The 18,391-nt window shown below is 52.7% G+C and overlaps 1 protein-coding gene and 1 pseudogene across 1 annotated transcript; one reads left to right on the top strand and one right to left on the bottom strand.

Moving 5' to 3' along the window:
- Positions 1-2,999, top strand: LOC118919538 (HAUS augmin-like complex subunit 8; annotated as a pseudogene).
- On the bottom strand, positions 1,249-18,105 carry ZNF783 (zinc finger protein 783). The gene is made up of 7 exons (XM_036899572.2): positions 17,745-18,105; positions 14,758-15,156; positions 14,546-14,672; positions 14,257-14,385; positions 9,078-9,206; positions 7,929-8,039; positions 1,249-6,169 (listed from the first exon to the last, which is right to left on the bottom strand). The coding sequence occupies exons 1-7, from the start codon at positions 17,766-17,768 to the stop codon at positions 5,337-5,339; spliced, it is 1,752 nt and encodes a 583-aa protein (XP_036755467.2). The 5' UTR covers positions 17,769-18,105; the 3' UTR covers positions 1,249-5,336.
- Between the last annotated feature and the right edge of the window lie 286 nt (positions 18,106-18,391).

Genomic DNA, 18,391 nt, shown 5'->3' with positions numbered 1-18,391 from the left:
ATGACGGGCCCTGCAGCTGTGGAAAAGCGCCCGGGCGCCACAGTGGCACAGGCTGAATCACGGAACCACCACGAAGGCCGTGGGCTAATCATCAGCACGGGGTATGAACCACAGACTGTGATTACCCCAACTCTGTGCAGCCGAGCCCCCCACACGTCCCCCAGAAAAGCCCTTAGCAAAGTGCCCCACACGCTAAGTACTGGTCATCACACAGCTGCCCCTCCTTCCTTCTCCCCCAGCACAGCTCACCGGTCTCTGGGTCTAGCCTCTGACCAGTACAAGGTGTGGCCTGGACAAGGGCCTGATCTTCACAGAGAAGGGGTGAACTTAGGTTTTATCTCCCTGCCGTGGCCTGTCACAAGTCTGACATCCGGAATGTATCCAACACCATTTCAAAGCTATTTCTACCAGGAGGTGACACCTCGACCTTCAGACACACAGGAAACCTCACCTTGACGGTCAAATCTGAGCCTAACCCAAAGTTCTCTATGAGGCATTACCCCTCCTGGCAGCAGTGGGAACTTTCAGGGGGATTTGGGAAAGAAGCGAACAGGTACCCAAATGCATCCTGACAGGAACCAGAGTTTTCTGGTCTAGAGGTTTTTGGGGACCCCCCCCAGCCAAGGGTGCGATTGCTCCACAACAGGAAGCCCGGACCCGGGCTGGAGTGAAAATAACCTCCCCCAGACAAGAGCACTGGTCTTAGCCTGGAACACGGGTGGCAGTGGGGTGACGGTCTCCAGCGGACGGCCAGGTCGGGGGCTGGGCTCGAGGACGCGTCCAGGAACGGGAGCCCTGGGGTCTCTGGGGCGAGGCCGTTCACCACCCGCTCTCCACGCACAGACCACAGAGCCCGGTCCAGCCGGCATCGGGCTGGCGGGAGCCTCGGAAGTCTTGCGGTTACGTCCACGGACAGCAAACAGGCCAAGAAAGGAGAAGTGACTTTATCGCTGACCTCTGGCAGCTCCCCTCGCGTCCCCGCCCTCGTGCCTCCACCAGGCTGAGCCGACCCACCCCGGCCTCTCCGCAGTCTCTCCCCGGGTCTCGGGCGGCCTTGCTCTGGGCACGGGAGGGAGGGGGTGGGCGGGGGTGACTCGGCCGAAGCGCCGGGAGGGGGCGCGCATCCGGCTCCGTCGCGGCCATCCCGGGAGGCCCCGCCCCCGCTCTCCGGGCGCGGGCAGGTGGGAGCGCCCCAGGCTGTGGGCATGTGCCCAGCAGCCCGCATGGCAGGAACCAGGTCTCGGGCACTCACGGAGTCCCTCATATTTATTGAGCACCGATGAGGGCAGGGCACCGCCACCGTCACAGTTCTTTAGTGTCTTTAACACCAGGGCCCCACCTTTGTTTTACAAAAGACGGTGAGACTAAGGGCCAAACCACGCTCCTGCTTCCCAGGTTCCGGAGCACGGTTCCGCTCCACTCCGAAGACACGCGGCCTCCATTGGGTCATTTCGGCATCAAGAACGTTATTTGAGGGAGCACAGAGGGGGAAGAGATCAGGGGGAATTTGAGAGACCGAAGCCCTTGGGGGCACTCATGGATTTTCATCACCATGCCTGATTCATTTTAAGGCTGCTGGTATATTGCTTTCTTGTATCCCAACTTCCACAGACAAAAAAGGGAGAATGCAAAACCCATTTGCTGCAGTGTGGAAGCCCTAGATTACACTCTGTGAAGCTGGTAAATTAAACAGCTTTGAAAATCTAGTGGTGTTGGACAGAAGACAATCAATCCCCTGCTGGCTGAAAGGGGCTCCTGTTGGCTGAACGGGCAACACCAGGTACCCATGTGAGAAAGCCAGCCTCGGTCCAGCTTTGCCCACATATGAGGGGCTGATTAAATATATAACATAAGAGTTTTTAAAAGGAAGATCATCTTTCAATTTCATGTACATGAAAAGAAAGGAGGGAAATACTAAAATGTTAACAGTAGTGATGTCTGAGTCATGAGCTACAGGCATGTAAGGTATCCTTTTTGGCAAAATAAGTTCATCCTGTATAGAGACGATTCCCCGTCGGAACTCCTTGTTTATCCTGCGCCTCAAATTTCCTGCGACAGACGCATTGGAGACCTGTGGGAAGGTGCCTGAAGTTGGAAGGAAAGCCAGCCTGCTTGAGAAGAGCAAAGATAGTACTGGAGTCGGCAGAGGCGCCCTGTAGTCTACACTGCTGGAAGGGCATGGCACTGCCCCGCCTGACCTGGATCTCTCGGCCATTATTAACAAAAGCACGGTCAGAAAGCCTCCACAATTGGAAAAAAGGATGTCAAAGAAAACAGAGTCGTCGTCACTTTCTGCCTCATGCAAAAGGAGCCCAGATCTGTCTGAATCAATGGAAATGACAGAATCCCAAACGTTGCTCCTGACTCTGCTCACTGTAAAGATGGAGAATGGCCTGGCTTCTTCAATAAGGCAGAAAGGGACTTACTAATGATGTGCAAAGAAAGGGAGAAGCTGTAGAGAAAGGCCCACAAGCTGAAGCACGGACTTCTCCTCTGTCGGAGGACGCGGGAACTGGCGGACATCCTGGACTCACAGATTGAGATGCTCTCGCCCTACAAGGCCGTGGCTGAACGCTTTAAGGAGCAGTACAGGACATGTGCAATGGCCCTGGACACCATGAGGCACAAACTTCCTGTGAGATCAGCCCACCTGGGTGGAGACAGGCCGCAGCTCTTACACGATTTGCAGCGGCAATTGACAACCACACGCCATCTGCTGGGCAACTAGGATCAGCAGCTCAGAAGAAAACAGGAAAGCCCTAGACCTGCTGGAAGCGGCCCAAAAGAAGGATCTGGAGCTCCAAAGGTACTTTGCCCAGGTGCTGGAACTCTCCGCCGAGGCAAGTAAAGAGGCAGCCTTAATCCACCAGGTCTGGGAAGAGGCCCAGGGCCCTATACTACCCAGCCAGTGGTATTTCAATCAAGGTGTGGCCAGGGAAGCTTCAGGAGAGGCTGGAGGCCCACTTCCCTCCTGCACCAAGGAGCCACATGCACCATGAATCCACATGCAGGCTGTGTCCCCCAACCCAAGTGGGGAGCTTCCTGCAAACCACGGAAGAAGACACATCCTATGCCCCTGTTCAGGGCACCAGTGTGCCATAGTGTGTATGTCAGATTCTGGAAACTCAAGCACTTTAGACACTCAGTTTAGCAGCATAGCTATTTGTGTACGATAATCTCACTTGATACTTAAAAAATAAAACTGACAGTCAAAAAAAAAAAAGAACGTTCTTTGAACACTTGTTAAGTGCCAGGTAAACCCACAAGGCCTAGCCGGGGTTAAATGGTTGGAAAGAAAGTGTGCCTGTACCTTGAGATTACTCGTGGATTGTGCTTGTTCGAATGCCTGTATTTACAAAGGACATTTACCATTAGAGAGGCCTCGGAACTGAGCCCTGCGGCATCCCCAGGAAACACACGCCTCTCTCCGGCAGCTGAGGGGGGAGCTCTGAGCAGGTACACTTGCACCACATCCTGTCTGGGCACTTGCTAACAGTCCGGCCCTGACTCTGGGTCCCCTGGTGAGGCCTGGGGGCGCCAGCACAGACAAGTAGAACGCACAGCAGCGGAGGCTGGCATCTCTTCTTCCAAGCCCAGTGGAGCTTGGCTGAGCAGTCACTACCCTGTACACTCACTCTCACCCCAGAGGGGTTGGCAATGTTCCCATCTGCTCGCACCTCTGCTCATAACTTCGGGAGAGGTGTGAGGGTTGAGGGACAACAGGAAGTGGCAGAGCCAGAGACCGAGGCATCTGGAAGAAGGCCTGAATGCTGGCCACTCCACACAGTGCCTGACAATAAGACAACAATCAAAATAGCTGAGGACCCAACACTCCAGCTTCAAAATCACCCAAACCGAGGGCTGCCCCATAGGTAGCACCCACAGGGGTGTGACTGAAGAGGCACAAGATGCTAGCTGCCATCAAGACTTCTCCATGAGGCTTGATGTCATTGCTGAACTTCAAATGGGTTTTTAACCCCACCACTTGGGTACAAATTTATTCCATTGAAACACAAAGGGCTCCTGGGGGATACAGCCCAACGTGAAGGTCTTGCCTCACTCTGCACCAGGGATCTTCCACTCACTCCAGAAAGTAAAGGTCCTTCCTCAAGAATTCTTGACAGGGGAAAGAGCCAGAGATGGACATGAATGAGAAAGGGGGCCCTGAACTTGAAAGCAAGGGCAAAAGCAGGCTTCCTATTGTCTTACTGCCTCTGAATCTACAGTGGCCCTGACAGCCCTGGGGTGAGGTAGGATGCACTGGGGAATCAGTCCCTTTGGCAAACAAGGAACGTGAGGCTGGAGGTGGTTAAAAGATTCACCCAGATCTCCTGGCCTGGCCTTGCCTGAGTCCCAAGTTCTTGGGGACAAATCAGACTCAGTAGCCTCAGGGGAGCAGCTTAGCTGGCCAGCCCCACCCAGACCAGGATCTTGCTCTGGGGGAGGAGCTTCCTGGGCTTTCTCTGCACACGCCCACCACCCACCTCCAGGTGTCATTGGGGTCCAGTCCATGAAGCGTGCACACCCATGAACACAGACCTTGGGGGACGTGTCATCCACTCTGGGATTTGGCTCCCCCACAACTGATAACTACAGTCCATCACAGGTGTGAATCCCCACTGCGGGAAGGACTCGAAATGGGCCAGGGAACACACACCTGGGAAGACACCTGGCTTCCAGGGCAGCAGCCAAAGCATCTCTATCAACAGCCGGGCTGAGTGACACAGTCCTTCTGCCTCCCCCACACAAGGAGGTGACAGGTAATTCCTGCTCCCCAGGAGCTCCTGGTCCCCTTTACAACCACATACAACACTTACAAAACTCCGTAAGGAAACAAAAATCTCAAAATAAAATAGAAAACTCAGATTTCCAGAGCCTCTTTTTCAGGCTGTCTATCCACTCTGCTGCTTCTCATGCCGACAAGCAGGCGAAGACTTTCATGGACAAAATCAGAACCTCAGGCCCTCAGCGGCCCTCTCACCCTGTACTGGAAGGACCAGCATGTCTGTTCGTCCTGCCTGTCCATGGTACCTGCCCAAGGCCCCCACCAAAACCTGGCATCCCCTAGGCCTTAACGAATCCTTTCGAAGTCAGGAATGTAGAAAAGGCAGCAAAGAGCAACAAACTCAGGAAACAGGAAATTGAGGCATCTGGTTGCACATACACTCTCACCAAAAAGGCCACTGCTTCCCATTTAAATGAGAGAAAATCATCTCTGAAGCCATCCCAGCACGAGGAGCCAGCGTCAGGCCCAAGGGGAGGCCCCACAGGTGGAGAGAAGGTCCTGCCGGGGGTGTCCCAGGGAGGCTGGAGGTGCCCCACAGGCTCCTGCCTGCTCAGCCCTCCTCAGTGTGGCTGGACCGTGGCAGAGCCAGAGCCCCCAGGCGGGCGGAGGGAGTGGGAAAGTGGGGGCCCGCCTGGCCACGGGCATGAGTCTGCATGTGCACAGCCAGGTGGTGGTTCCGGTTGAAGGCCCGGCCACACTGGGGGCACTGGTAGGGCCGCTCGCCCGTGTGGATGCGCTGGTGTCGGAAGAGGTCTGAGGGCCGGCGGAAGGCCTTGCCGCAGTAGGGACACGCAGGCCAGCCCTGGCCGCTGCCCGTGTGCAGGCGCTGGTGCAGCAGCAGGCTCTTGCGCTGCTGGAAGAAGCGCAGGCACTCGCTGCAGTGGTACACCTTGGTGGCCGCTGGCCTCCGCCCCATGAAGGAACGACCTGGCAGGGAGCGGTGGCCCACGGGCTCCTCAGGGAGCCAGCGGATGACAGGGCCTGGCACGACCACCTCCCCCGGCTCCAGAGTGGAGTGGGCCTCCCCCCATGCAGAGGCCGCGCTGCCCTGGGCCTCCCGGTGCTCCTCCTCCATGTGGGTCCGCTGGTGGATGGTCAGGTTGATCTTCAAGCGGAAGCTCTGACCGCAGTCAGGGCAGGGGAAGGTGCGCGCCTGCCGGCGAGGGAGGACACGGGGCGGCTCCCCCCCTGGTGGCCGCGGGTCCCCAGCTCGAACCCTGGGCGCCCCCGGGACGTGAAGCCGGCTGGGGCCCCCAGTTCTCCTCCGGGGTCCTCTGGGGATCCCACGCACCGTCTGGCCTGGCGGCTCCCCCAGGAAGAGCCTCTCGGGCATCACCTCATCCTCAGACCGTGCTTCCGTCTTGACGACCACACCACCGCCACCTGGCAAAAGGAACCTCCACTGACGACCTCGAGCGGGCCGCCCCGGCCCCAAGGGGCTACGCAACCCAGTCGCGGCATCCTGGCCCAGCCCCCGCCTTCCCCGAGTCCTTCCCCCTCCAGATGCTCGCAGCATGGAGCAGGGGGCTGCTCACCTGCCTACTAAGCAGGCCCTGCACCTAGGCCATCTAGTCTGTTTGCCATCGTGTGGCCCAGAGGCTCTGGCGGCCCGTTCCTGGTGGCCAAGCTATGGACATCAGGAAAGAACAAAGCCGCAACACCAGAAGCCCGGGAGCAGGAGGTCAGGGGTCAGGGGGAGTGGGAGGCGGGTGCATGGGAAAGTGAATGGCAGACAAAGAGAGGCAGAGACCTGGACCCTGAGATACACCGGCCATGCAGGAGCCCTGAGGGTTCTGATGACCTTAGTTCTGAACTGTGAATGACAGTGAGCCCTGCGGGCCCTGCCTGCCTCCAGACAAGGAAGAGGCTGCAGGCTAGGAGGAGGTGGGTGACTTCCCCACGCTCAGAGCTGACATCCGCGCAACAAATCCACAGTGAGCATCGACCACCCGCCCGCACTTTGCTCCTGGGTGACAGACGGGAGGCCCAAGACCTGGGCTTCGGGGCTGGTTCAGTGTGGGTCACACTTGACTTTGAGGTGGAACTGAGGCAAAGAAGCCGAGGAGGGGCTGGGGCAGCGACAGGGGTCTCAGCCGCAGCACGCAGGGCCCTGATGCCGGGGAGGGAGGGCCTGCCGCCCTGCCCTGCCTCGAGCACCACATGCTTCCCAATCCCACAACAGCTGGTCACCTCCTGTCTCCCTGGGTGTCTCGTCTCTGACCTCCGGCCCCCAGCGGCCACACAGTCTGCTCAGAGGGGACAGCAAACCTTGCCCTGTGCTTATTACTGAGAAAACCTTCAGCCCTTTTCAAGCAACTTCTGAGCTCCAGGACAGGAGTGATTTCTATCCTTGCTGAAGCATGAACTGAAACCCCAGAGCACCTCAGGAGGCTCTGCAGGGAGCGAGCCCTTAATCATGAACTCACAGGGGCGGCCCCCAGGGTTGCCACCACCCAGGGTGGGTTCTCTTCCCTGCAGCTCACCAGTGACCCCACAAAATACTCAGGGCACCACTTTATGTCTATGTTTTCAATTAATTCCTACAGCTACAGAGTCCGGTAAGAGATCGTAAGAATCACCCAAACCTCAGGGGGGGCCCCTGTGCTGTTCCTGAACTCGGGGATGCCCATCTCCTCACGGCCTCCCACTGAAGAACGCACCGGGAGGGAGCCCAGGAGAGCTGGACCCCTTTCTGCTGGGCTCGAAAAGCTGCCCCAAGGCCATAATGGGCAGTATTGCTTTCCTTTTTCCTGCTCCTCAGAGTGTAAGACTGGTTTTAACAGAAAAAGCACAGACTAGGTAGGAGAACTAAATTTAAATTGCAGGCCACCACATACAAACTATGACACGTGTGAGCCTGGGCCACTTCTCAGGGCTGCCACGGGGCCTTTCCATCACCAGACCACAGATCTGGCAGCCTGCAACGTTTTCAAGCAGCACCTTTCCAGCCAGGCCAGACCTTGATGGGGGATGACGATGGCCATGTTCCCAGACCCAGGGAAAGTCCCTGGGGAGCGAGGGAGGGACCCCCAAGGAGGAAGTCCCTCACCAGGCCCCACCACACCAACCCCTCCCCATTCCCAAAGCGCCCCAAGCTCCCCTGAGGCTGTGTGTGGCCACGGGGAATCCTCCTGTCACTCACCGGGCTCCATGACGGTCAGAATGCCCCTGGGAGCGGAGGTCAGTGACTCCCCATCTGAAGATTCCTCCTCCTGTTTAACTGAGGACGAAGTGCTGGTACTGGCTGGGGGCCCTGTGAGAGAGAACCCCGTGAGGGCCTCTCCCGACACCTGGCTCCTGCAGCGGGCAGAGCCGCCGCCGAGCAGGCTCCCTTTCCCCCCCACGCAGGGCCTGCAAGGCAGAGGCAGCTCCGGGGCTCTAGAGTCTAGGACCTTCAGAGGCAAGGGGAGAGCTGGGCAGGCCACCCCCCAAAATCCCATTCGGACCAGTGCCGACGACTTGTCCCTTGGCATCTGTCACCCTGATGTGCCTCACAAGGACAAAGAGTTACTGGGGGCTCTTGGGGCACAGCAAGCCCCTGGGATGACAGGAGGGTCCTATCTCTCCTTACACACTGGCGAGGAAAGAGGGACACAGGGAAGGGAGGGGGTGTCCCCTCCAGCCGCAGGAGCTCATATTTGGGGGAAGATGCACAGAAATAACTGGAGAGCAGGCTACCCAAAAACTGAAAAGCCAGGCAGGCCAGCAGGAAGGAGGGATGGGGACAGGAGAGGCCGACTCAGCAAATACACAGTCTGGAAACAGAAAACAAGGCTGTGGATTAACTGCCACACCTCATGCTAAATGTCCTCCTAGTTACACTCCATTTTTGTGAAAGGATGGACAGAAATTTCCTTTAAACAGAAGTAGACACTGATCATTGGACGGGGTGACAGAAGCCAAAAAGGCCCTCTTAGGCCTTCAGAAAGAGGACATTTCCTGTGGAATGCTCAGGCCAGCCCGGTGCGGGGCAGATGATGTACTGCCTGGTTAACATCATCATAAGAGGTGCACCCTGCCCCTCAGTCCAACCAGACTGGTACACCCGGCCCCAAGCATGCCTGACAAACCCACACCTTTGTTCAGACCATTTTCTCCTGCTGAAAATGCCCTTTGTTTGCAGCCAAAATGTCCCCTTCCTCTAAGGCCTGTCTCAGGGGACCCATTCCAGCTCAGCCAAGCCCAGTCCCAGACTCCTCTCCCAGCCTCGCGCCTCAGCCCTGTCCTCAGGAACACCTGCCCATACGGCTGTTGGGACTCTGTTCACACCACCACCGGTGGCCTCACTCACCAGTGCTTGTTGCAGGCAGGGTGATTCTTGCTTCTGGGTCTTGCTGGTGCTCAGGGGCCTGGCCTTCTTTTGGCTCCTCCTGGGCAGGGCTGACTGGGCTACAGATGGACTCTGGATTTAGAGGGAGGTCTGGGGAACACAAGCCAGTGGCACTGAAGACAATAGAGGCTCCCAGGGGGCCAGGAGCCTCTGGGGAATGGCTAAGTGCAGTCACTGGGACATGAGGCCTCCGGTCAAACACAGGGTGTGATAATTAAGTGGACTTCACTGACCGCTAGTGACTGGATTCTAGGCTAGGCCAGAAGGAAATGGTAGAGCACACAAACTTATCTCGTGGTACCCAACAGCCATGACACAGCAGGGCCCCGACCTGGCGTTTCAGGAACCCTGACCGAGAGCCCCACAGCAGGGCTCCCAATCCCCAGGCTGGTGTAAAATGATCCCCTTAAGGCTCTCATCCGTAGTTCTGGGTGGGCCTAGGAAGGATGCATTTTTTAAAAGCTTCTTAGGGCAAAAGATGAACAGAGAGTTCACAGAATAAGAAATTAAAATGGCTCATAAACAAGTAAAAAGATACTCAACCACATTCATAATGAGAGGTACCATTAAAACTACACTTACCATAGCCAGACAGACACCACAAGAAAATTACAGACCAAAGTCCCTTACGAACATGGACGCATCCTCAACAGAATACTAGCAAACCTAAATCAGCAGCATATTAGAAGGATTAAACAACCTGACCAAGTGGAGTTAACTCCTTGAATACAAGGATGGTTCAGCATATAAACCCGGATCGATGGAATACACCACATTACCAGAATGGAGGGGAAAGACCCATGCACATCTCAACTGGTACAGAAAGAGCATCTGACAAAATTCAACACCCTTCCATTATAAAACCACCCAACAAATGAGGCATAGAAGGAAACTACCTCAACATAATAAAAGCCATATGTGAAAAACCCACAGTGAATATCATATTCAATGGTGAAAGACCGAAATCTTTTCCCCTAAGACTAGAAATGAGGCAAGGATGTCCGCTTTTACCATTTCTATTCAACAAAGTACTAGAAGTTCTAGCCACAGCAATCAGGTAAGAAAGATAAACAAAGGCATCCAAATTGGAAAGAAAGAAGTAAAATTATCCCTGTTTGCAGATGATATGATCATGTATGTAGAAAGTCATAAAGATTCCACAAAATACTGTTAGAGTACATGTACTCAGCAAATCAGCGGGATAAAAGTCAACCTATAAAAATCAGTTGTATTTCTATAGACTAATAATGAATCAGTTGAAAAGGAAATTACAGAAATAATTTCATTTACAATAGTATCAGAAAGAATTAAATGCTTATGAATAAATATAATTGTGGATGTGAAATAGAAAAACCCATCCTAAATTCATATGGCATCTGAAGGGACCCCAAACAGCCAAAACAATATTGAAAAAGAACAAAGGGCTTTCTGATTTTAAAAGTCACTACAAAGATACAGGAATCAAAACAGTGTTACTATCATAAACAGAATAAATAAATACAACATAGAACCAAGAAATAAACCCTCACATATTGGGTCAAATAATGTTTGAGAAGGGTATCAAGACCACTCACTAGAGAAAGCAGTCTTTTTCAACAAATGGGGTGCTAGGAAAACAGGATATCCAAATGCAGAGGAATGCTGTACCCTTATCTAACGTCACATACAAAAATTAAGTAAAAATGAGTCGAAGATCTAAATTATCTAAACGACTTACATCATTTAATATAAATAGACAAATTTAAATATATATATTAATATAAATAAAATATAAAACTCTTCAAACATAGGATAAAAACATCAGACATTGGATTTGGCAATGATTTCTTGGATATGACACTAAAGACAGAGGGAACAAAAGAAAAAACAGGCAAACTGGACTTCATACCACATTCTCTGTTGGTAAGGTCATGGGGAAAGACAGCCACAATGCTGATGGAATGCAGATGACACAACCCCCACGGAGGGGAATTTGATGATAAATTGTCAAAAAATTACATGTTCATTTACCTTTGACCCGGCAGGCCAGCTTATAGGACTCTATCCCAAAGATACATTGGCAAAAAATATGAACTGACTTAAGAACGAAGTACTCCCTACAGTATTATTTATTTCAGCAAATACGCCAAATACCCCACATTCGATACACCCCAAATGTCCATCACTGGGAACTGGTTAAATGAGCTGTGGTATATGACACCAAGGAACATTTCATATCCACACACACAGCCGAAAAAATGCAGAAGCTCTCTACATACTGATATGAAGTGATATCTTGGACAAACTGTATTAAAGCAGGGATGGGGAAATAAAAATACATTTCTGTGTGTTACTAATATTAAAAAAAAAAAACCCTAGAGGCATAAATAAGAAACTAATAAGAATGGTTATCTATAGGGAGACGGAGGGGACAGGGATGAAATAAGACTTTGCTGAATGTATCCTATTAAATCATTTTGACTTTGCAAATACAGCATGTCTTACATACTCAAAAAGTTAAGTTAAATCAAGAAATGCAGTGAGCCATCTCTAAAAATCTAAAAACAAATGAAAACAAATGAATTCAACTGCATATCAAGTTGGTGATATAACCACATATAGAAAATAATTATTTCAAGTGACTTTAAAAGGCTTTATGTTGTCTATAAGTCCTGAATGGATTCATTTGAGGACAAAAAGAGCTGCAAAGAAATCTCAGGTTTCAATCAAAAGTCTAATTGTTAGTAGTAATATAGGATTATCTCAAAATTGTAAGATATTACAGAGTAATGAAGTATTAGGATTAGATAATGCAAATACGTAATTATGCTGATACAGTTAGGAATTTAAGATTTTTGTGTAAAACAAATATGATATACAAGTAGAAAAGCACAGAACATTAGATTTAAATTAGAAATATCATTATGAATTCACGACTTTTTCTTTTCAAAAATACCTATTTTCTGAAAAGTTCTAGAAGTAATTGCAAAAATTTAGCAACTATGAGCACTCATCTTGAAGTCTCTAAATATCATTCCTCACAAAAAGGAGTTAAAACTCCTTGGAGAAATTTTTATTCTAGGTCTGGGGTAGGAAATACACAAGATGATTCTAGAACATCTTATGGTGTCTGAAAGTCACAGAAGGCACATCAAAATGACTTACGTGCCAACTTGAAGGGGCTCCCAGGAACTAAAGATGGGGCAATTTAAATACGAAAATAATGGTTTTCATATGGCACATTTGAAATATTCAACAATCTATGAAGTAATAATAATAATATTTTTAGAAACTCAAGTGTTGGTCACCTCTGAAGGTTTCTAAGGCAGCAACTCTTCATTATGAAAACTGATGAAGAGAAAGAATTAAGCGTCCATCATGTGTTTTCTGTACAGGCTGTATTTCAAGGCAACTAAGAGTTGATTTAGGGAAATTATTCTTTATAAGTGAATTTCACCTATTCGGCACAGGAGTAATGACAGAATTTCACCATTTTGCAACCCTTAATGAAGTAATGAATCCAGACAATTATCTGCAATGACTAATCAAACCAACAGGTGAAAACCAACTGGGGAACTTTATAATGAAAGAGTAGGGCGAATGACCATGAAAAGGCAGGCGACCAGATCTCTTCGTCCTGATGTGACACAGCAGGCAGTACATGCCACCGCCTCTGCAGCAGTCTCACCAACAAAACTACAACTGCATCTGAAAATGCCTCTAGATATACCAGTTTATAGGAAATGCGAGGAACAGAAGAAATGTGTGAAATGACACCAAATCCTGAATGTGGGAAATAATGGTATTTAAAAAGATAAATGATGCTATAATGTCAATAAATAAATTGCATTAAAAAGGGGGAGGTGAGGATGATCCACCAACTGACAACTGGATAAGCAAAGTATTGTCTAACCACACAATGGAATACTATTCAGCCACGAAAAGGAATGCAGTACTGACACATACCACAACATGGGTAAACCTGGAAAACGTGCTCAGCAAACAAAGGCAGACACAAAAGGTCCCATACAGTAAGATTTCATTTATATGAGATGTCTAGAGGAGGCAAATCTATAGACAGAAAGCAGATCAGTGGTTGCCTGGGGCTAGGGAGCAGGTACAGGGAACAGGGAGCTACCACTAACGGCTATTCGTTTCTTTTTTGTGGGATGAGAAAGTTCTAAAATTAGGTTGTGGTAATGGCCACAAAACTTTCATAGAGTAAAAACAATGAATTGTATACTTTAGTCCATGCATTGTATGGCATGTTAATTGTATCTCAATAAAACTGTTAAAAGGAAAGAGAAGGGACTTTTCCAGGCTTTTTATGAACTTTTTATAAATCAGTATATAGACTTTGGCTTATCAGAATCAGAATTCAAATACCTAAGAAAACATTTTTGAGACAATTGGGGAAAACAAAGATGAGGTATTAGGTGTGCATCTGTTGGGTGTATTATGATGGTATTTTGGTTATGTTTAGAAAAAGGAAAAAAAACAGATGCATAAAGTAAATGTGGCAAACTCATGATCATCGCTGACCCCAGGTGATGATCATTTGGAGGCTCACTGTACAAGTTCTCTATTTTCATTTATTTTAAAATTTTATTTTAAACTCTATCCGCCCACCCCCAGCCCCCAGAAGATTCTGGTATGCAGTCAACTCTGGAGCCCTTGTCCTGTGCCACGCCAGCTAGCGGGACAAAGTCTGCCCCGGCCCCTCCTCTGAGAGAGCCGGTTCCCACAGAGGGCAGCCAGTACATTACAGGCCGAACAGCTGCAGTCACAGTCCGGAGGGAGGTGGGGCGGGGACCCGGAGGCGGGAGCGGTAACCTGCTGCTGCCAGTACCGCCACCAGTGACGAGCCCCGCTCAGCGTGCTCAGCAGCAGGCGCGTGCCTCATGCCCGCCATCTCACTTGGTGCTCAAAGCAACCACTGAGGCCGGTACTGCTGCCCCCTTCTTTCAGGTGCAGATACCTTTCGGCTATGAGGCAAAAGCTGTGCACGTGCCCCTGGGCAGGACAGCCCAGCACAGAGCCACCCCACTTGGGGTGAAGGGTCTGTGCTCCCTTCCTGGCCCCACAGCACATCTGGAAAGCCTGGGAGAGCAGGGCCACATTTCGGGTTGCCCCAGAGGCTGCCCCAACTTGCCCCACTTACCGGTGCCTGGCCTCCCTGGCCCCGCTGTGTCTCCCTCACTCCCCTCCTCCTGGCCCCAGGGGTCTTCGGCACAAGGCTCCTCTCCCCTCTCCATCCGGCTAAGAATGTCTGGTTTGGAGATGGCATAATCTGTGTGCAGAATGGAGAGAGAGCTAGGTCAGGACTGGGCACCTGCCACCCAGGCGTCCGCAGAGGCGCACCCCCCCAGAGGAACGGAAGCCAAAGTACAGACTGACTGCCGGAGGCCGGTCGGTGGGCAGAGGACCAGAGCCCTCCTGTGCTGCCTTACCCAGGGACACCAGCGTCTCGTAGTTGCCCCTCATCACGTGCTTGTACAGCTCCTTCTGCCACTCGTCCAGCTTGCCCCACTCCAGCTCAGAGAAATACACGGCCACGTCATCAAAGGTCACGGGCACCTGGAACCACAAGTCCCACACACTCACCCACGCACTTACAGGCACGGCCCCTCGGGCTGTCCCACCCCAGGTGCCCCGGGGATACCTTGGGGGCCTCCCCCTTGCTGCCCGGGGGCAGCCGCAGGACCCAGAAGTTCCTGTTCCTCAGCAGGTTCTCCATGTTCTCCAGCCGCCTCTGCAGCAGCCCGTACTCCTGCAGCAGGGTGCCCAGCACGGCCCACTTGCCCTCCAGCTGGTTCCCGAACTCCACGGCCGTCTTCTCGCAGTCGGCCAGCTTCTTCTCCGCGGTCCCCGTCCGCCCCTCTAGAGTCAGCAAGCGGGCCAGGCAGGAGTCCACCTTCTTCTCCAAGGCCTGGATGGCAGCCACCACTGTCCACAGTGTGATCTCCGTGGAGTAGAGGTATGAGCTCTTCTCAGCAGCTGGCTGGGGCGATGGAGGTGTTGAAGGCCTTTCATCTGCTGTTTGCTTGTCCCTCTCTGGAGCCTGTCCACAAGAAGAGAGAGATGTTATCAGAATTATACAACCAAAAATGTCACCTCAAAAAGAAATCTCAGAATGGCACCTGCCCCAGTAAAGCCCCATCTGGGACCCTGAGGGCCAGTCAGGCAGCCGTGTGGGTGACAGGCAGGTGGCGTACAGCTTCGGGAACAGGAGACACCGTCTGGTCTAAGATGTTAACAAGTGGGAAACAGGAGGAAAAACATGGCCAAGAGAGAAGGCATCTGTGATCTCAGACAGGTGGCATCCCATCTTGGTGAAGGGACAGGGTTTGAAGCACAGAGGACAAGAATATGAGCTCTGCAGTTAGTCTGGGTGCAACTAGCAACCCCACCTTTCACAAGCTGTCTACTTGGGGCAAGGTTTTTTAAACACTTTCCAATTTCACTTCCACGTCCAGAAAATGGAGCTAATAACAGTACCTACACAATGGAACTGTGAGAATTAAGGACACAATCTTTGTAGAAAACAGCACGATGTGTAGCATGCAGTAAATAATAAGCGTGAGCCCGCTCTGAGATACAGCTAAGATGCAGAGGAGGAGGACGACGACGCTGGGACGGCCCTGGTTCAGGGACACAGTATACAACGGTTCACATGGCCTTTTCTCTCCACCGCATTTATCCCACTGTATCTAGGCTCCTGGGAAAAGAGCTTCTGAAGTGCCTCGGCTCACCCCGGCACGGGCCTCTCCTGAGTGCACGTCACGGCCCCGTCCCAGTTCATCTTGACAAAAGCCTCGTTAGACGGATGAACAGACATCTCGCCTCTCCACTCCACTCATCCTTCACGGTCAAACCAGCATCAAGCCCTCTGTCTAACTTCCAAAATGACCTCAAATCCATCTTTTTTCTTTCTCTACCACCGTCACCTCATCCGAGCCCCTATGCCCCTGCAGTTCCAACCAGTTCACCCTTCTCCCCCCATACATTTTTCACAGGGTAGTCGGTAATCTTTGAAAAACACAGACTATTCTAGTCTCCTGCTTAAAGCTCTTTAAAGCTCCCAGTGTACTTAGAATAAAATCCAAACATCTTATCACGCCCCAGCCCAACTCTCTGGCCTTATTTACTACACTCCCACCACCCTGGCCTCCTTGGAGTCCTAGGCTCCCTCCACCCCACCTCTGCACCTGCTGCGCCCACACCTCTCCGTGTGCCTGGCACCCTCCGTCTTTAAGGATTCAGTTCAAACACCCACTCATAGAGACCTTCCCTGACTGACACACCTAAAATAGGCCTTACTGGTGCTCCCTTCATAGCACTCATCTGCGATGATTCTGTGTCTGCCTGTATTACGGTCATAAGCTCCAGGACGGTGTGTTGGGTTTCCAGCTTCTGAAAAAGTGCCTCACTCACAGCAGATGCTCAACAGTTACCTATGGAATGAACGAATGACTAAACACTTAAATAGCATGCATTCAATAACAATTACTGGACGCTTGTCACTGTAAATGTACAATGACGATACAGAAAAAATGATGTGGCTCTTCTTCTCCAAGAAAAAAGTCTGTATAGAAATAGTTATAATACACAACAGTGTAATACGACGAGCTAAAAAGAGCTGAGGGCAAATCTGTCCTGTTGGAGAGCTTCTTGGCATCTCAAGTGCTGCAAGACAGCAGACAAACGTGGTGGTGGACAGGACCAGTCAGAAAGGGTGCTGAGGGAGGGCCCCAGGCTAGGTGGGACCTGAGGATGTCTCCTGTGCAATTATAGAAGGCCTTGTGTAGGGGGCTCCCCACAAGGAACAGGGCCATAAATGTCAGCATTCCACCCCTTTACTCTCCCCTGGATCCAGGGAACCCTAAAGGAAGCACACACCCAACTCATCGATTAAAGGCGAGGGAGAGGAAGTTTCTCCTTAAAAAGTACCCAGAAAAATCAAGGTTTCAAAAATTTCATTAATGGTAGAAACCACTCATTGAGCTTTATGTTTTTCCAGGATGTCAAAAACGGCCAAACGATTATTTTCTCTGAATTGGACATAATGCACATTACCAGCCAACATTCTAAAATCTGCTAATCTCTAAAACCAAAAGCAAAATCCACCTACCATCCATCTCATAAACAGCATACAATATAATATACCCTCCTCTTAGATAAAAGTAGAATTCTGGGTCGCTTTTAAGGGCGGTGTGATTCCAGCCTGGGATCCGGCCCGACTAGGTGAGCAGCCCTGGCCGGGTCCCTTCCCTGAGCCCCCGACCCCTGGGCTGTCAGAACCGAACGGGGCTGGGGCCCTGCCCTCCCTGCCGGCCTCCGGGCCTCCAGGGAGACAATGGACGGGAAACGGCCTCCCACGCGGAGGCGAGGCCCGACAGCGACAGCGTCAGCGGGAAGCCCGGCCCGGCCCCGACGTCGGCCGCCTGCCGCGCCGCCCGGCCTGCCTGCCGTTTGGGCCGCCCGGTTGTCGGCCTGAGAGCCCGGCCCGCAGGGCCGGGGCGGCGGGCGCGGAGCTGGGCGGGGACGGCGGGCCAGGAGGCCGCGCCAGGGGGCCGTGCGCGCCGAGCCCTCGCGGGCCCACGCGGCGGCGGTCCGGCCCGTCCGGCGTCCGCGCGCCGGGGCGCTTACCGGGGCGGGCGCCGCTTCGGCCATGGCTGCCGCGTCCCTCGCTCGGCGGCTCTCCTCGGGCCGGCCTGTCGGGCTCGGCGCGGCGCGGCGCGCGGGTGGTGGCGGAGGCGGAGCGGTGCCGCCCAGCCTCGGAGCTCCTGCCGGGCGGCCGCGAGCTGCGTCCGAGCCACGTGCCCCGCCGGCCCTTTAAACAAGAGCTGCGCCCGCGGCCGGGCGCGAGGGCTCGCACAGCGCCCCCTGCAGCCCGAAGGACCGCACGCCCCCGGCCCGCGGCCTTCCGCGTGCGCCCCGGCGGCCGCCCCCCTCGCCTGGGCCGCAGGAGTCGACGCCGGGGGCCAACGCGCTGCGGGCCCCTCCAGCCGGGCTCTCGTCTGGGGACGCGACCCTCGGGCCTGGCCGGGGCGGCTGCGGGCCACGCGCTGGGGCAGCTCGGTGGGCGTCCCACACGGGGGAACTGGGCCAGGGGGCGGAGGAAGGAACTGCGCGGAGCGGTTCAGAACTTTGGGCGTTTGCCTGTGTGGGGGGGAAGGGGCAGCAGTCATTGGCAGGGCATCCCAAGGGTATGTAGACTAACCGGCTTAACACCCCGAGGGCCCAAAGTGATACTAGTTTGGGTATGTTTTATGCCCAGGGGTGGATAAAAGGTT

Source organism: Manis pentadactyla, chromosome 7 (genome assembly GCF_030020395.1).
Source record: "Manis pentadactyla isolate mManPen7 chromosome 7, mManPen7.hap1, whole genome shotgun sequence".
Lineage (NCBI taxonomy): Eukaryota > Metazoa > Chordata > Mammalia > Pholidota > Manidae > Manis > Manis pentadactyla.
The sequence above is the reverse complement of the archived record's forward strand: the minus strand, read 5'-3'. Positions and strand labels throughout refer to the sequence as shown.

Bases quoted from the DNA above. Each gene is read 5' to 3' on its own strand.
- ZNF783 (XM_036899572.2), bottom strand. From the start codon at position 17,768: ATGGCCGAAGCGGCGCCCGCCCCG. The intron at 14,673-14,757 runs GTATCCCCGGGG...TTGTGGTTCCAG, and splicing joins GCAAGGGGGAGGCCCCCAAG to GTGCCCGTGACCTTTGATGA. The intron at 9,207-14,256 runs GTAAGTGGGGCA...TGTGTTCCCCAG, and splicing joins GCCAGGGAGGCCAGGCACCG to ACCTCCCTCTAAATCCAGAG.